Source organism: Glandiceps talaboti, chromosome 7, assembly GCF_964340395.1.
Source record: "Glandiceps talaboti chromosome 7, keGlaTala1.1, whole genome shotgun sequence".
Classification (NCBI taxonomy): Eukaryota; Metazoa; Hemichordata; class Enteropneusta; family Spengelidae; genus Glandiceps; species Glandiceps talaboti.
Genome location: NC_135555.1, coordinates 413,332 through 433,300, shown reverse-complemented (window position 1 = coordinate 433,300; position 19,969 = coordinate 413,332). Strand labels below are relative to the sequence as shown.

The window sequence follows — 19,969 nt, the reverse complement described above, 5'->3', positions numbered from 1 at the left end:
CTGGATTAAAATTAATACTCATTTCATAGCAATTTGTATTTCATTTGATGTTCTGCTATGTAGAGAAAGTAGCTGTGCATTTACTACCACAATAAATCATATGGGTAATATAATATAATTTTACTGACCTAATGATGTGCTCTTAGCAGGGCGAAATTTAAGGTAGAACTTTTCGAAACCCTTTGAATTAAGTTTAAGTGGGACCATCCAGTTTTCACTTATGTTTCAATGGTTAATATATATATATGCAAATATACCAGAGTGTTTTGAATATTCTTCTCCATTAATAATAATGTACTTGTGGCCATCCATTCATATCTAGGGTCAGTGCATTATAATTAGGCATATTTGTGCAAACACAGATGTTCATACACAGTTGTGTATTTGCAATTGCAGTGGTTTCTAATACAAATCATATATAATCTACTGACCTTGCTTTTAAACTATTGTCTTTTTCTTGATGTGTAGATGATGTTATGTCCACCAAACTTAATTGCCCACTTGAGATAAATAAAGTTATTGTCAATGAATTGAATTGAGTAAACAAAAACAATATTACAGTGAGGACTTCTTTCATTTGTCTTCAATTTCCACCTATCAATAATCATGTGTGATTAAAGTTGGAGTTTGTAGGTTTTCAAGCCATGATGCTTTAACAACATATACTTTTCCTGCAAGTAAAAAAGCAATGAAAACTTCAGAAATGGCATGTCAAAAACATTTGATTTACTCACATAGTAAATGATGTCAAGAAAGTATTATCATATTATTCAAAGATGGTACCGAGAATGATAACAACTATTTTTATAAATACCAAGGCAGTGAAATATCTTATTTGTACTGTTGAAAAAAAGGGAACACCAACATGGGGAGTATATAATAATCTTTATTTGTCAGAAAATAACAAATTACTTCCAGGTTCAAAACAAACAGAGTGTAAATATAAAACATGAAAATTTGAAAGTGAAATAGGTAGATAAAGTTCTATTTGAAGCACCATCAAGAGTGAAAACAGATCTAAATCTTCAAGTAGAAATGCACAGTAAGTGTAGCATTTATTGTGAGATTCAATTTATATCTTATAGTCATTTATGACTTATTCACATAATTGATAAATTTGTAGAATTATCATTTTAAATTTTAACAATATGATTGTGTACAACTATATCCACAGTGAAGTACAAAAAAAAAGAATTTTACATTCATATACAAATTTGTGATTTGTCGGAAACAAAAATCACATCAACCATCAGACTATCTATCTGGTCTGGTCTACCAAAATGTACTAAATTTGTTGCTGTAGCACAAGATGCAGGTACACGTGTACATTATGTGAGATGTTTAAACTCAATAAATCTCTAACTATGGAACACTGACGCAATTATTCTGGAATCATTCCCTTCATTTACTCACTATCCTTCGATATGCGGGTCAAAATATTTGCTGAGACATGCTATTACTAGAAAATAATTAAGAGTGGCAGAAAATGGCTTCCTTTACAAAGATATTAGATTATTTTAATATTACAAGACGGTAAATTATGGATCCAACATAAGAGAGGGATTAATCATTAACCATCGATATAAATATAAGAAAGATGTAAATTGTAGAGGTCGATCCATTCTGATGGTAACAGAGATATAACAGACCTCTGACCAAAATTCAAGGTAATACAAGTGTACTGCCAAAATGAAATAACTCCAGAAAATATTTCAGTGCACATTTGCATTAGCCTGGGGCATAGTTGTGTGAATCCCACATTGTATACATTAATCTTATTCATGTGTCCAAGAAGTTTTCTACTTGTATGCATGATCACGTCTATTCACCACTGTTTACAATATGTGTGCGTAGTTGTCACAAAGGTACAATAATTTAATCTAAGAGTACATGCATCTCATCATGTTTACTATCTGACTCAGTGATAATGATATTCAAGATCGAGTAGCCACACAGACATGTCTCTAATGGCAAAACACCTTTGAATTCCCTCCCATATTTTCAGGTGCAATATTTTAACATGTACCTCTTAATTTGGACAGGTGTAGATTTTTAGCTTTCACATGTTTCTCAAATTTATTCACCCATCCACATTACCATAAGAGACAGCAATCTTAAAACTAGATAACAGTTCAAGTCAAACATGGAAAATATAAATTCAGTTTGCAACTGACAAAAATTTCAATTACTGCATTGATATATTTTTAAAACACTTTTAAAGTAAATTTTTCATGCATTCAAAATGTATGTGCATTTGGCTTTTACAAATGACTAGTTGCTCTAATTCTTAGTGCCTTTGTATTAAATATGCTATCATTATTAATGTGAATAGATACAGCCATCACTAATAAGTGGGAAAATTACCCCTAAGTTAATTGACCAAGTTAAGAAATATTGCCTGTTCAGCAATTATCATAAATTACTTATATGAAAATTTGACTGTACTTTAAATCACACGAAGTTGCATAAAAGTTTTACAAGGTGATGATTTGTAAAAGATTTTTAGTTGCGATAACCAGTATTCAAATACTACAGGCACTAATCATTTAAAATCCCATTATATAGAAATTCAATTCACTTTATAAAATTTATGTAAAATAGTTGGATTTGCTAGTTATTTGCATGATTCTGTATATGGTAAAAATAATATAAATGTTATTTTTACAATTAATTCATTAATGATTCTGATTTTTAGGAATTTCACAGATATCAAATTGCTAATTAAACGGTGATTTCAGAAAACCAATATTAATTGCGAATGCAAAACCATAGTGTATGTGAATTTCAAAATTATGCTGTGAAACTCATCAAAGCATAAAATATCTTTCCTAATAAGCAATGTCAATGATAAAACTTAACAAGTGGCCCACTTGTGACTTTAATTATAAATAAACAAGAATTGCAAACACATGACAAAAAATTGTCAAAAATGTCACAGATTCTTTCGTTTTACTATTAAAGCATAATTTTACTCATGATGGTATATGGTTGGATTCCAGTTGGGGTATTTGGAACTACTGTTCTGGCTTGCCATTTGGGTTCTACATGAAAAATCCATCTTTATATCCATGTTCAGCATGTTTAATCAACCATGATGCAGTTGAGTGGATAAGAAGAATATGCCACATATAAATTAGTAATCACTTGAAAGTATGTCATCTTGTTTGTCAAGATAACACTGTATAATTTTAGTCCATACCACATATTCACTGAGAAATACTAATAAGATGCTTTGCCATATATTCTAGGATAAGTATAAAATATGAGTCATCTGAAAAGTGACTCCATGTAAATTGATTGAGGCAACAATGAAAGCATTCATCTAATGAAATTATCATATATAATCACAACGCCAGGTGCAATTTACAAAATCAATGGATATAATTTCACCTGGAAATGTCTCAACCTTTACCCATTGGTCATGCTTAGGTCAAACATCTGTACATCAACCAACCAGGAACAGACAATTAAACTACCAATTTAAAGAAAAGTTCTTGAATAACTATTCATAACAACCATAAATTTACATGCTCTGACCATCCCCATCTGGGAAGTTGAGAGGGTTCCCCAATCCAATTTCAAGCAAGTCACAAGTGTCCATATAACATATGTTGGTGGTACATTATAACAGGATTTCTACATTGCTTTTTGATTGATTCACCCATTCACCCATCTATGCTGTATGTATGTGTAACCACTCATTGTCAAACAATGATAGCAAAATTATCAAATAATAATTGATTCTCATCAAATGTGATCAAAGGTTTAGTTCTTAAGTTATTATGTTTGCATGACTGGTTAAATGCTGAAAGATAATTAAAACTGCTTTTCTGAGAAATAGCAAAAAGTTTACAATCATTATCAAATTATAATGAGGCATGTCAACTCCTATAAACATGAGAACATTACAAAATACCTTTAAGTATGTTTGATTTTATGGTTTTAAAATGGTGTAATGGGTATAAACAAAAGTAACTGGTTTGTTAAGACAAATATTTGAATCATAATCATCAAATGATTGATTGCTATCAAAGGATAACAGAGTACAAACCACATTTAGTACATTTGTTTATCATGGACTGAACTTGGCAAGTACCAGTGTAATTAAGAGATAAATTGCAAGCAAATATTTACACCATTCAAATACAAATAATGATACAAAGGAGTCTTTCTGTATAAAATGTAAATACCATGAACAGGTTGATTTTTACATTGAAATATATTAACAAGTTCTGAACATACATGTATACAGTTTCATGCACTGTCCTCACTATTTTGGTCGCTATCATCTAATGTCTGTACTGTAGAATTCCAGCAAGCATCAGTTCTAAGTATACTACCTTCTTGTATAGGTTCTAAATCTGAAAAACTACAACTGCTAGTTTTCTGGCGGACAAGGTTTTTTCGTCTCATACTTGTTACATTTACTTCCTGGTCAGGATAATCATTACTATGATGTATGTCATCAAATGAAGCACCTTCAAATGAATTATGAGAAGACTGAGTATCACTGCCCTCTTCAAAGTCATAATCATCTAAGCTCTGTGATGCACTAAATCTAGGGTTTTGCAAAATCTCGCCATTTGGATTAACAATAACTGTTTCTTTGTCAGAGTCTGAAAAACGACTTTCACTGACGCCATCATTGCCTGAATCAAAGCTGCTTGGTCTGATGCCATTCATACAGTCTTTGATTTCTGATGCCCTCAGATTAGATAGGTTGACCTCCCTATCTAGGCTGGAGTCATTTATATAACTAGCTTGCTCATGATTTTCATTTTCAAATTTGTCAGTCGGGTCAGATTCACACATGCTTTCAAAAATAACAGGCTGTCTATGTAATGAGCGTAAACTTGGTTTAGAACGCCCTCTAGTAGGTTGGATGTCAGATAAATCAACTGATGAAGTAGTTGAATATTGATGGAAGGAGGATGTGTCTGGATTAAAGTTGTCAGTTTCCTCTGTAATTTCATCAATTGTCTTCATAGATTCTCTATGGATCTCATTCTCTGACAAAGTATCCTGTTCAAACTCTTCTTTTAACTCCTCATCACACGTTTCCAAATCACTAACATCAGAAGTAACTTCCTGCCAGTTATTTCCACTATCTTTGTCCCTTACACTGGCTTCATGAACATCTTCATGCCAACTACTGTCATTGTATGTATCCCTTGCCTCTTCTTCAATGTTATCTGTTTGTGCCCACATTTGCTCTTCATGGTTTTCATACTCAAATTGATGGTCATTACCTTCTTTTTCTTCATCATAAACTGTCTGAAATACTTCATTTAAATACTGACCATCGGTGCTTTGTTTTGGCATTAAGTCGGCATGCAAATGAGCAGTATCTGATGTTGCTTCACCTTTGATATCCATTTGTGTTTCATCAACTTGACCAGATTTATCAACTGGTGTTCGTCTAGTTCTCAAGTAATTCCCCCATTTTGATGCTGCACTTCCATCTTGTGTTCCCTTCATTTCATTCTGTCTAGATTTCAAAATGTTTGGAATAAATCGTCTTGGTCCACGTGTATTCCTTTGGGCATTGCTTGGCCTGAACTTTTGTGCCTTCACTGATGACAGTGCAACTGCAGGAACAACTTTGCCCAAAGCATTTGCAACAGTTGCACGATTTTCTCTATTGTAAAAATAAAAATAAACATGACGTCAGTGAAACGATATGACTTGATAATGTTGTACAATATGTTTGTACTATGTGAATTTGTGATCGACTGGTTGGCATTTAGAGAAGTTAGCATAAGCCCCATTGGAGAGCACCATCAATATGTGTTCACAACATGTGTGGGCAGGCTAACAAAAAGTGTCAAGTTCAATGAATGGATGGATTACAGATTGCTTTAATACTCCATCACAGAACATTTCAAGCTTACTATACTGCTTAAATCAGTCAGCATCTTTTAAATTTGAACCAAATTAACATCAGTCACCTTTTCCTTGCCCTATTATTTCGTTTTATGAGGCTAAAAATGGGACAAACATATTTTTTCAGCATAATCAAACTAAGACTTACGATCTCAAGGGGACATAACTGCTTTTACTGATCCCTAATGCACATGCTAAATCCTTTTGAGAAAATAATTAATTGTATCTTTTACAAAGTACAATGCATATGAGCATAATCATCAGCTAAAATTAAATGCCTGTTGATTTGCATAATTTGATTTGTTTCAATTTTTTGTGTTGGAAAGCTCACATTGCCAATGTCACAGTATGTATTCAGCATTATTTCATATTTATATTATTCAATCATATATAATTATTAAAATTCAAACTTTACGGCTGAGCAGCTAATTTGATTTAGTATATTGACAAAACACCACACTCAACTAGGGAAAAATATTGCTTCTACAGAGAATTTTATGGCAGATGATGAAATCAATAAACCAAAACTATTATAAAATTTTATTAATGCTTTTCAAAGGCAATTAATCACTTTTTTTCAGGGTCCCCACTTAAAGTACAGTGTGATGTTAAATTAGATAACAGCTTTCAAAAGCAAAATTGTACATTTTTTACGATTTTCAGCAGTATGACAACCATCATCTTGCATTTCAACAAATACCTGTAATGGATACAGTCTTTTTACTCTACAAAATTATGCCAATCATTTCAAGAAATACCTGTAATGGATATAGTCTTTTTACTGAACAAAATTATGCCAATCATTCAAGTTCAACAAATACCAATCATGGATACAGTCTTTTTACTCGACAAAATGAAGCCAATCATTTCAACAAATACCTGTAATGGTTTTAACAAGCTAGTTCCTGAAAGAAGCTAGTTCCTGACAAAAGTATATATACTTAGTTTGTACACATAAATACCAAGGAGTATGTGTTATCATTACAGAGCTGGAATATATCAATTATACATGTCAATTATACACAGGCTTCTTCATATTTGTTATTCTCATTCTGATATATTAACCAGTATTCCCCATAAAAAAAAATTTCACAAGAAAGTCCTGTGATTAAAAACCCTTGTTGGACACCAGGAAATCTGGTGGTATATTGATATATGAACCAATGTTCCCCCTAACTTTTATTCACAAGCACACTCTGTGATTAAAAGACTCCTTGTTCAATACCAGAAAATGTGGTAGTGGTTTTTGATATTAATTTGAAATGATGAAGTTTGACTATATCAGAAATTGCAAAAGAGCATATACCACCCTTGTATATTAATATTTAAGGAAAACACTGGAATTCACTTGTAGACTAAGTTGGTCTGACATATATTTAATGTGATATTTCTATTAAAACATTAATAAACACCATTGAAAGATCCTTACCACAATTAACCCAGTTTTAATAGACATATGGAATACAAAGGAATGAAATAGGATGATGTGTGCCGATGTCATGATGAGGGGCATGGACTGCTTTGGCAGAACAATATGAGCATTGTAGCTTTTGAAGCATGATGGCACAATAAACAAAAATTTGACATAACACTTAGGAAGGAATGCAACATCTTGACAGCTATGTATAATGCATGATTGGGTATTACAGCAACCACTTCCTGTCAGCTCTTCATTAAGGGAATTTCCCACATCAATTTTATTTTCAAGGGTTCTCAACAGAATGACATTTTATAATGCTAAATTTTATGTTTAAGTAAACATTTAACAAAATACTGATTATGTTTTTAACACTCGGATTAATTGCATTTTTCACATTGAAACTACCTGGTGCTGATAATGATTCCTGACAAATAATTCATACAATCAAGCCCAGATAATCTTATCAACTAACATGTGCCACACTTGCAAGCCATGTTTTTCATTCATGCTTTTCATGAATATTGAATATAAATATTTTCATATCAGTCTAACTTGAGGGATTTGCCATGCACAATATAGTTATCTTTCTTATTGGGTATATGATATGCCTTACACCTGAATAATTTAAGTCTCAATATGCAAGCCACAACTAATTGAATGCATTTGTTTCCATGTCCATGTTATCTTTGAAAAAAGCAAATTATCAGAAAACACATAAATTGACCACCCAAAATGAGTTGTCACATTTGTCACATTTTATTTGATATGCGTATGTTACACAACCAATAAACCATACATTTTTAGAAAGCTCTTTTTGATCTCCTCTATGTGAAGATCAATGTAAGTGAAATATCAAAATACCCAGGTGAATAGCGATGTGAACTTGAAACAATTGGAAATGGACAACTTTTCTGTCAGGAAAATTGCCTTCTCTGACAGGTCTAATACCTTAATAAAATAATACCTTATTGAAAACTCAACTGGGTCTAATTCAAGAGATAATTTGCACATCTAAAGTTTGATAGTTTACCATAAAATTCACCTGGTTCATGAATGTTCCTCTCTGATGTCCATCATTAATATGCATGGCTTACTAATTAATATGTGTACCACATGTACACTATCTGATACTACATGTACTCATCAATGGTACATGCATAATGGACATCTGTCTGTGCAAATATATCATGGCTCATTGAACAGTTTGTAGTCTTTCTCTCAGTCACTTTGCCAGCAGGAGGTACATTTTGCATGACAAGTTATGTGCAAGTTTTAATAATTCTCAGCCTGTGATGCAATTGTAGGGATACTGCTCAGAATGGAAAAAAATGATGACTGAGATAAAAGTTTTTTTTAGACAAACATACTGTAATAAATGTATGGAATCATAAAGGTCAAGAGTTGCATAAAGGGATACATACCAACTGTAAAATGTAGCTTATTCTTTAAATTTTAGTTATGATTGCATTTAACTGACACAAAAGTGAACCATGCAACATCAAAGTGAAAGTTAGTTTAATTTATAGCAACCAACTTGTACAGATAGTGAGTAAGTTAATCAACCAAAAAGTGTCAAAGCCTCTGGGATGTTATTTTTAAAAGAATACAAATTATAAGATCAAAGGTAAAGAATCTTTTATTTGAAACACCAAAGTTACCTTTGAATCAATCAATTGCATCACGAGGAAGACTAAAAGATAAATGTAAATAACATTAGAAAAGATTCAAAAACATATTTTTTTGCTGTTTTGTAAACTGGAAAAAATAGTAAAGTATATGGGCTTGGAAAATAATGAATTAAACATATTAATTTGTAAATAAATCAGATCTTTAAAAAAAAAGATAGGATTCAACAAGCTGTTAGCAATGTTAAATTGATGAAGGATGGATCACTGAAAGGTTACAGATTTATAATCAAATGAGTATGCCAACTTTAACTTTATAGCTGTCATTACAAAGAGAATATTTTATGAAACTTATAGACTGTGCATAAATTATGTAAATGTGTTCTCCCAAAGGAAACAGTGACTTAATGCTTATAAAATGCCAATTTTAATCAGGAAGGCAACATCAGAGGTAGTGTTTTAGTTTAGGTGGGATTTTGTCTTGCTTTTATGTATACTTCTATTATATTGAAACAATGATTGCCATACATGCACATTGCTGACAGCAAAACAACAAATTGTCTGATGTTTGACCTTTAACAACACTGTTAAATTTTGAAGATTTGAATTTGGAAAACATTTTCAAAAAATATAGTGAAATAAGAGCTGTCTAGGAAACATTTTTTGTCTATTAAATCTAAAAGCTAGGACATACATCCTGCTCACCCTTTTTATGGTCATTTGCTGATGATTGGTAAATTAATATCTTTCTAGATATTAATACAACTTGCATGCAGACAATCAGTTTCACCCTTAACAATGCTATGATACATTAAGGCTCTAAAGTTCAAGGATTTCCCAAACCAACTAATTAGGAAATATCTAAATCTCGTGCAATAGGATTAAGAAGTTGTAAAATTACCATGCAAATTACAGAGAATTATAGTAAATCAGTGTAGATTGACAGTAATATAGTTAGAGTAAATAGTACACTGCCAATAAATAATTATAATAATTCATAATAATTTTAAGTTATATCTAAAAGATTCTATGACAGCCTCTGAAAGACTAGATCTTGAAGGTTTCATGGAGTAGGGAAGCTATAAATTACATATGTTTAAAGACAACTTCGAGCAGAGTTCATTCTATAATTTAAGGATAAACGTGCAGGTAAAATAAAACATGTAGCGTAAGTGATAGACTGAACATGAAAAGCATTAAATATGTGTGTCTGCTTACTGATTTTAGCTTAGAAGTGGTAGCATAATGTTGAGATGTGCATGACATAGGGAAGACTTCATGTGTCTATACCAAAACTCCTAGGGCAGATACCATGAAAAAACAAGAAATACACAACACGGTTACAATAATGACTTGTGAGACGTGAACACAATACTAACATGTAGGTACACAATGAAATTATTCACACACAATTCTTTAATTTATATACAATGTTGAGACCTAACAAATCACGGAATCAATATTTTTAGAAATTTCAACAAAAGTTTGTTTGGAAATTCTGTGCTTCAGCTATTCAGAAATTCAATTCAGTTCCTTGATTAATTCTTTTCAAGTCCTGAAAATGTATTACCTGAGTAGACATAATATTACTAAAGCTAACCTAGCCATCCAATCTAATCCATCTACCTCAGTGCCAAATTTTACATTTTTTGAGAACACTTTTCTTGACTTGGACTTTAAGAGATATGATTACAATCTAGTGATTCAAATTTATCGTATATATTGAGTGCCAAATTTCATATTTTCACAAAAGCATGGTTTGCACTTCTCCTGTAGTCCAAAGTAATGTGTTAATACAGCTGAACTATTGATCCCGATAATACCATGGATTACAGTAAGACCTACGTAATAGTGCTAGCACTGGCATATTCAATCAGGCTTTGCATTTCAGCAGATTATGGGTGAATAGACAGAAACTGATATTAAAGTCATGTAAAATTCATCAACCAAAAATATACGAACTGATTCATCAACAGAAGATTATAATAAATTGTAGAACACTATATCTCACTTGCTGACAGTGTTTTCCACACATAGTTTTGCTCAACAGTGAATTTAGTATTTCATTTCAATCTAACATAATGAAATCTAACGTAACAAGGACATAAGTCACATATGCAAGTGTATGTGCAATACTTTAGCTCAAAATTTTAGTAGCATAATCGATTCTATGCACTTTGTCTTTCGTATCTAAATTTATTAGTCAAATTTCACAAATGATTGAAGTTCCTACATATTTTAGATGTGATCTATATCTGATAGATTTCATACCTGTCCATCACTTATTAAATCATCCTGTCTGAAAATTCTGTTAAAATAACTTTTTATTACATTTTGCAGTTGTAATCTGGTTAAATTTAATATCAATGGTCTTAATTGTTTTAGAGCACATCTCGATAGGAATGATCAAATCTATATTTAATTTTAAAGCAGTTTTGTCTCAAGATCTGAGCATTAATAAGGTGCATAGTTGCCAAACACATTAAAAATTATACATTTTATAGGACCTCAGCATGTATGGTTAGTAGTGATCTAAGTAGTGCATTAATTCGGGGTCGGCACACATCGAGGGAAAACAAATCAGCCATGTTTCATACACTTACAAATATCTAGGTGACCTTCGCCCATCACTAGTCTCTCCATCCATTTCATCTGTGTAGTAGTCGTCGTATTCGTCTTCCCTTGCAGTAACAGCATGTCCATTTTCTAGGATCTCAATGTCATGCAATGCAATTTCATTAACTCGGCTTGGATCATAACTAACAGTATTTCCATTCTGTAAGTGACTGTTCAGATGTGAATTTGCTCCTGTACCATCTCCAAATGAGTTGGTTGATCCAGCATTGTAATTTACTCGCTTACCTATGTGTAAACAAGAGAGAAATGTTACTCTTAAAATATTACCCAGGTGGTGACATTTACAATAAAAGTGAGGAGTTTAATGTTTACAAAAGAAGCCAGAAGTTTAAAAAGGAGACAAATATTTCTGGACAAGGTATACTTTGTCCACAGAGTGTCAGATCCAATATGCTGGCCAAGAATACAAAATAATGATAAAGAACATTATCTCTAACTAATTTCAATTGCCTTTCTTATTTGAAGCATATCATACTCAGTTCATTGTACTGGTAAGGCGTTTTTAAAACACTGTTTTTCACCCATGTATACTTGACTAGTAACTGTCACTATTTCTAGACTCTCTAGAGAACTACACCAGAATAAATGAATTTTCCAAGATATGTCAGGGCTAAGACAATATTAAATTTAGAAATCCACTGAAGCTTAAAAAAATTGCTCATAAATGTATGACGATCTGAATTGTTGGTCAGATCAGGTATTATAAGCATTCTACACTGATAGATGTTTTCTTGCTACCATCCTTTTGGAATACTGCTGCAACAGAAAATACCATTTGTTCTTACCTAGTTTTGATCTGACTGAAACTTCTCGTTTGTTTTGTAAATGTTTACTAATTCTCTTGCGAAGGAAAATGATAAAAAGACCAAGCAGGAGAAAGACGATAATGGCAATGATGCCAATCCAGAAGGGATCTGCCATCAATCTCTCTAACAGTGTTTTCTCTTCAGCAGGCTGCTTTACATCACAGAAGGTACCTGGAAAAAATATTATATGACAATTTACCAATAAGAACCACATGCAGAAGGCAAAGCAAATAAGTATGAATTTATTTACTACAATTAAATTGCATCACTGTGTACATCATCTAGTGCACAATGCATGGCTATTTAATATTCATTTATGTTAATACCATTAAATAGCCCTGCTCTTGTATTCAAAGTAATGAGACATTTTCAGTAGTTAGGGATGTATGGAGAGAATTAATACGCCTTGCATCTTGCACTGTACAGCATACTGGTATACACTTGTCAATTTCTACACAAGCTCTGTAATGTGTTGAAATACTGTGAATCATCAGGTTATTGCCATCATGAAGTATCTTTCACAAGGAGAATTAAGAATCATATCCAATGTCTTCCATAACTCTACAAGGTTAAGACTTTGTAAGCAATATCCATTGGGAAGAACACATCACTGATGTGTACTCAATATATGTACAATTCTTGAATTGGAATATTATATTACAATCCTTGATCAAATATGTGGATGAACACAGATGAACCACTCAGAATGTAAATAAAATCCTGTATCAAGTACTTGGGATTCCATATCAATGTACCACTCAGATTAACATTAGATGTATGAAGTACACTTTGGCAAATCCTGTCCACACTAATCACTTTAAAATCACATGCTATCAGAGAACCAGAAGACAACATTACCAGTGACCAGCATCCAGACAGCTTCAGTGTACTGTTACAGTACTGTTTCATGATGTTATAACAGCACAATGACACCTCAGACCCATTTATATGTAAACTTACCTTTGTATCCTTTATCACATGAACACTCATACTGGTTATTCTTATACACACACTTGCCATGTCCACTGCAATATACTAGACCACATGTGCCATTACCTGTATAAGTCATAAGAATATTAATATTGGGAATCCTTTCATATACGTTGAATCATAGGACAATATTTACAAATGTTACAATGTTATTTTCTATTTGGATTATTACAAACAATCTCTACTTCTGAAATGCAATGAATGTGTGAATACTTAATTGATTACTCAGAAACATTAACTTTGTATTCAAACATATTTTCAAAACCATCACTTTTATTGAATAAAGTAAACTTCCATGTACATGTACATGTACATCATGCAATTTCCTTGACAAAAAAGACATTCAATTTTATAGTACGTGTTCTTTCAACCATATTGTGTTAAACAAGAACATTTATTAGTTCAACTTATCTTGTAATTGTTAACTTTAGTTTTCTCATAAGGGGTACAGATATCAAAAAATGAGTTTGTAGAAACTGCCCCAATTTTTAAAAAAAGGAAATTATCGATTACCTATGGCAAATTTAAGATTGAACCCTTGCATTCAGATTGACTACATTACCTGGGATTGTTCGGTATATGGCTTCAAATCCCTGTAAATCCACTGAGCTAGTGTGTGATATAAACTGCACCATCAAGCTATTCAATATGGACTGAAACACTAGAACTTCACCATCAGATCCATTACAAGTATCACCACAGATAACCTTGTCCTCTTCATGTAACTCCCCATGAAGCAAATAGTTGTAGATTTTCAAAACACTTGTTGTACAGTTGCTTGACTGCACACTCAAACACCCTGAGAAACTGACCACTACATGAGAGTTGTCGGGTGGCGCTTCTATTATCAATGTCATGTTTGTATTACCAGGGTAAGGGTTTGGATAGTTTAAACTAGATACAACATTTGCATTGAAGTGACTCTGCAAGTTTATCACTGTAGCCACTTCTTTGACTGTGAAATAAAACAAAACCTTGTTTAATATAAAGTAAATCAAGAAGTTCTATAATAATTTCAATGCAAACACAAATGGCAGTCACAATCTCTACATGTATGATGTTACTGCTTGTTACTTTTTGACCTGTCCAGTGTTGATCGCAACTTTTAATATTTGTGTTGTCCATTTCTGAATGTAAGCAGTTTTAAGACTGAGCACTTTTTGCTTCATCTAAAATGATCAAAATGGACATACGCTATTCTTGGATAAAAGTTCACATACTTTTGATAACATATTTTTCCTCATATTACTATAAACCTCATATTATTTTGACCAGAGTATAATATCTTTTATTATACCATGTATGAGCCAAGTTGAACAGAATATATAGAATATATACTCTGGTCATTCCACGTAATGACAACGTGTGCCTATGTCACAACAATGCATGTCTACATCACTGGTTCTGCTGTGTTTGAAATATGAGTCAAAACATTCAAAATTTCCATTACTTTCCCCAATTTTTCTTTGATATAATACTGGCGCTGGTATAATTATGTTATGCTACAAAAGCCCCTTGGGTCACTCCTATTTCCCTTGGCTGAACGAAGAAAAATATTGGGAATAACATCTAATTCCTCCATAGTTGATATCCATCCAGTATGTAATATTCTACAAGAAAATAATACTTGCTTCATGTAAATTTGGCAATTTAATAAATTTTAAGACCTATGAAACTTAGAGTCAGCAGATTTATCTCCTCAAAATATTCAATGTATCAATTATAAGGTTCAACACAATTCCTTTGGTATTTAGTAGTAGTTCTCATTCTTATGAACCCTTGCACTCAGATTAATTGCTACAAATAAAGACTTGCATGAAAAAAATTGAACAATCATGTAAATAGACACAGGAAATGGGCAATATCCTATCCAAGTAGACATCAGGCACTGCTTAAGGTCTGTGGTGGAAAACCAAATAGAACAGGAAACCAAATGAAAAGTAAGATTACTTTTCGTTGATGAGTTTTTGATTCAGGAGGAAATGCAGTCTTTTGATGATGCAATCTCTCCTTGTTAAAATTCAGTGATGCATTGAAAAGTTTGATATGACTTACCACAACATTCAGGAAATATCAATCTTGTGTACTTAATGGCAGTTGTACTTTTTAATCTGAAAAAGGTCTCTCCAGGACATATGTATAACTGTGTACAAATTTGTCCTGCCAGTCAAAATCTTTATGAATTTGTTATAAATGAGGAAAGAAAAGTGACACATGTAGGAATCGAACCCATGTCACCTAAACACTAGTCAGAGTGTTCTAACCAGCTGAGCTAACGTGTCAACTGGTAGATTGCGTGAATTGTTCCAAGATGTCTTTTTTTCCTGGAGGCAGTGCAGAGAAGCCAACTCATTTTTAAGCTTTACGTTTCAACCTAAGGATCTAAATAAATTGACAGGTCGTCCCGCCTAAGGAGTGGCCAATCAGTTATTAAAGCAGTGAGACTTTGCTGAGTGATTTTCTGTAGCTTTCAGTTTCTTTCTCATTAGCCTTTTCATCATTTCTCAACCAAGAATCCATTTTTCCCCAAGAAAAGAATATATAACTGATATTACATATTCTTGAATTCATCTGGCACTATTCTCCTGTAATTTTTCTTTTTGCAACAGAAATGTACAAAAGGAAGTGGATACGTCATTGAAAATTAATGCAAATTTTAGTCCAATGAATGAATGAATAAATGATGTATGGTTTTGCCTTATATCTGTTGACAGCAGTAATCTATTGTCCATTTAGGAGGAAATGAATATCTTACCTGCAGTAAATTTGGCTGAAAATCCAACAGACACATTTCTGTCATTGCTGTGAAAGACAATCTTTAATACTGATCCATAGGATACAAATTTCATGCTCACTATCACAGCAGTCCTATCTCCACAGTACCTTGCAGTTCTCCTTTCATCCAACCCATCTAATATGAGAAAGACGTAATCCTCTTTACAGTCAGGTGACGCTTGCAGCTGGAAGTCTTCAAATTCTAAGAATACACGGTAACCCTGTGGCACACGTATGTCTGTCTGACAAGACAAACTATTAAGGTAATTTCCAGGGTACCTTACACTGGTTACATATCCTGTCATTCCTTTCAATATATCATTTTCACATGATTTGATGTAAAAACTGTCATAATATGCAGAGTAGCCTAAATCTGATATTGAATAATCCGAATGGAATGTGATGGTAATTTGATTTGTTAATGACCAGAATGTCAATTCATCAAGTTGCGTAGTATGGTTGCCACAGTATCTGACATATTGTATACTATCATTGAGACTAACATAGTCATACAGGCAATCTTTGTGGTACTCTAAATTTAAAGCAAAAAATCCAACTTGTATTCTGTATCCAGAAGGCACTTCAATTATTGTAACATTGTCCATATTGTTATCATAATTATTAGGAAAGTTTTCACTGGAAAAGTTTCCGCTTGCACCACTTAATAGAATAGGCTTGTGATGACTTCCATCTTGTGTAGCTGTTAGGTAAATAAAAAATGATAACTTAAAAACCAATAAATGTAAATGTCATTTCTTTTCATTTAGAATAATAATAAAGCAATACCAGTTTATTTATTGATCCAACAATTACATGTAGGACAGGTGGACAAATTAAGCCTTTATTATGTTATTAATGTAAAGTACAGTGTAAGGCTTACATAGTTTAGGGATATGACTAGATCTGTACTATAACAAGCATTTGTACAAGTATGTTTGCTAAAAATGGCTGGGTCTCTCTAACAATAAGGTTTAGGGATTTAAGAAATACACAGTGACTACATTGTGGTTGTTGACAAAGAGCTTAAGTTAAACTTAAGGTAGAGCTCATAGAATCTTAGCAAAATTTGACCAATCAGATGTCTTTCTTGAGAGTACTTTTTATTATGCAGAAATGTTGAAATCAGCTGTTCAGATGTCATAAGATATGGACTAACATTTTGATATTCAGGCTAGTAAACATCACACACAAGCTTATCGACTGGTAGAATTTTATGTTGTCATGACGTTATCATTTGAAACATGTTTGCCAATGCCAGGGGCTGAGGAATACAGTGATATATATGGATCATATCAATTTTACATGTGTGAAGAGATAAGTGTTTTGTGTTAACTTCACTATCAAGCTTAGTAACATGATGACAGCCCGGGGTTTTGAAATCAATATCGAAAAAAGTTATAAATTATAGAATACTGCATGGGTAAGATATACGATGGATCGTATATGAGGCACAACAGGTTTATCTATCGGTATGCAATATATGGGCATAATAATGAATTTTTCAAAGTCCTGGACATAGGCATAATATTAGATATACTGATTTTTTCCCAACTCCTATAAATGATTCTGAAAGTTTAACATATAAATTTTTGTGAAGGCTGTTTCACCAAGCTTGCACTCTGACTATTCTTTACTTATGTCATGTTAGGGCGATATTTACTTTCTATAAATCTATCTTATAGCTTAAGATTTTGAACACAGACACTTTGAATTTCATTCAAGTATTACCTTCTGCATGGAATCAGATTCCTCTAACTTACATTTTAAATATGGTGACCCGTGCATACACAGTCTTATATGACTAGAAATATATATAATTTGAAAAATTGTATGAAGTACTTCAATTTTCATGAAGTTATTTTCTAATATTGATTGACGCTTAGCTTAGGAAAGGAGATTATTATCTTTCCATGTAGTTTCCTTTCTTTCACCCTGTCTCTAAGTTTATTTCCGTTGATAATAACAAATACATATACCTTGTTGTACTTTGTGGAAAAAAACTCCAAAATTTGGTTACAAAGCTAGACAATGCCACTGTAAACCTAGCACACAACACTGTGTTGAATACTAGACACAGATCCCTGAGTACCCCTACTCTATTTGGCTACCAAGCATCTGGCTCAGCACAGCCATGTCTCAATAGGACACCTGATTGAACAGTCCCAACAGTCATCAGACCAATCTGAATCCTGTTATGTCCAAGCAGAGTTTGACTTAAAGTCATACCAAGCACAGAGATGCCATGACATCACTTAGCACTAGCATTGAACCTTGTGCTATATCAAAACTTAAAATTGAAACAAACAGTTTTCTGTTGACTTACATTTCTGTTTCTTTTGACAAACAAAATTTGCTTTGGTGTTGCATAGTTTGTCCATCCAGTACATTCTATCTTCTAATTTGGTAGCACCATTAGTTGCAGAGAGTTCCTGGCTCATTGCTAAACAGTCTTTGTTGTTGCCACCACTTGGCTGTCTTCCATAGATACCAGTCTCTTCATCCACCCAGCCAGGAAACCATGCTGATCATGTAAAACAGATTGTGTCCTCAATTATTCACTTTTTTTGTTTTCAGTTGAAGAAAATACAAGTGACATATAAAGGGTCCTTATATCTTATATAGAATTTGATACTTGCCTAATTATCAAATATCATTAATCATGCTAATGACTCACTACATTTAAAAAGTATATCAATAAACTATATAAAATATGTGCGTTTTGTTATCCCCAATGAATGTACCAAATTAATGAAATTTGAAGCTTGCATCCAAGCTATGATAACAAGTGTTTATTGGACATGTGCGCTTTGTTATGGTTGATGCATGTACTAAACTATATGGAATTTGAAGTGCGCTATAAGACATAGCCGGAGTACCAAAACCCCTTATTTATATAAATGACTCATTAATATTCATGTTCTGACTTGAAATTAACAAATCTGAGTAAGCTACCCTCTGGGTATCTACATGCCAGATATCAAAGCAATCTGAAAAGTAGTATTTGGGAAGAAGTTGAAAATATCTTTTTTGCCAAAAATGCAGGAAAAACCTGAAAGTGGCACAAATCAACATTGCATGAACAAATCTGAGCAGCTTTTGATTCCACTATTTAAAAGTAACATATACACAGTCACATACAAACCAATATTATACCTGTATTTATATCAATCATTTTGAAGTTGAAGGAATAAAAATTTACAGAGTCTACCAGATTTAAAAAAAAAACATTACACAACGATATGCCAGTGAGATTTTGATATGAAGCATTGAAAGTTACATATTAAGACATTAGATTAGGTTTAACTTATTTTATTAACCAAAATGACTTTACTATCAAAAATGATTGTGCCTTTGTATTGTTAAAAGCATAAAAAACAACTAACATGACACAAGTAAACAATCTTACAATAAATATGCAAGGTACCAAATCTTTCAACTTATTCATTCTCGAAATGAAACTGCCTCCTATCCTGTTTAAATGACAACTGAATAACCAGTAGAAAAAGTTTGAAAACTGAAACTAATTCTTACCTGTGAATGATTCATTGATGGGTTCTCCATGGGACCATACCCACATTCCTTCTGAGATTATGTCATCCCCACCAAGCCAGAAGAGTTCTCCTGCCTTGTAGAGATTATTCCATCTCAGTGTCTCCTCCAAGAAATAATACTGATTTGCTGAGAAAATTGTAGCTAATGTTGCATTCAAGTCTTGACAGACAGCCTTGGCTACATTCCATGATGATTTTTGCAAGAGTCCCCAACTGGCTAGGTAACAATAACCATTGTATGAAAGCCAGTCTTTGCTGTCACACTTTGAAGGCACTACACAA

General features: G+C 32.7%; 1 protein-coding gene across 1 annotated transcript; it reads right to left on the bottom strand.

Moving 5' to 3' along the window:
• Positions 1-4,137: 4,137 nt before the first annotated feature.
• Positions 4,138-19,713, bottom strand: LOC144437317 (uncharacterized). Its single transcript, XM_078126241.1, has 8 exons — positions 19,668-19,713; positions 18,460-18,657; positions 16,117-16,836; positions 13,924-14,316; positions 13,332-13,427; positions 12,351-12,542; positions 11,532-11,790; positions 4,138-5,638 (listed from the first exon to the last, which is right to left on the bottom strand). Exons 1-8 carry the CDS (start codon positions 19,711-19,713, stop codon positions 4,255-4,257), a joined length of 3,288 nt encoding a protein of 1,095 aa, XP_077982367.1. The 3' UTR covers positions 4,138-4,254.
• Between the last annotated feature and the right edge of the window lie 256 nt (positions 19,714-19,969).

Coding starts and splice junctions, on each gene's coding strand:
- LOC144437317 (XM_078126241.1), bottom strand. CDS start 19,713: ATGTGGGTATGGTCCCATGGAGAACCCATCAATGAATCATTCACAG. Junction 12,543..13,331: donor ATGTGATAAAGGATACAAAG/GTAAGTTTACAT, acceptor TATTTTTTCCAG/GTACCTTCTGTGATGTAAAG. Junction 5,639..11,531: donor CGAAGGTCACCTAGATATTT/GTAAGTGTATGA, acceptor TTTTTACAATAG/AGAAAATCGTGCAACTGTTG.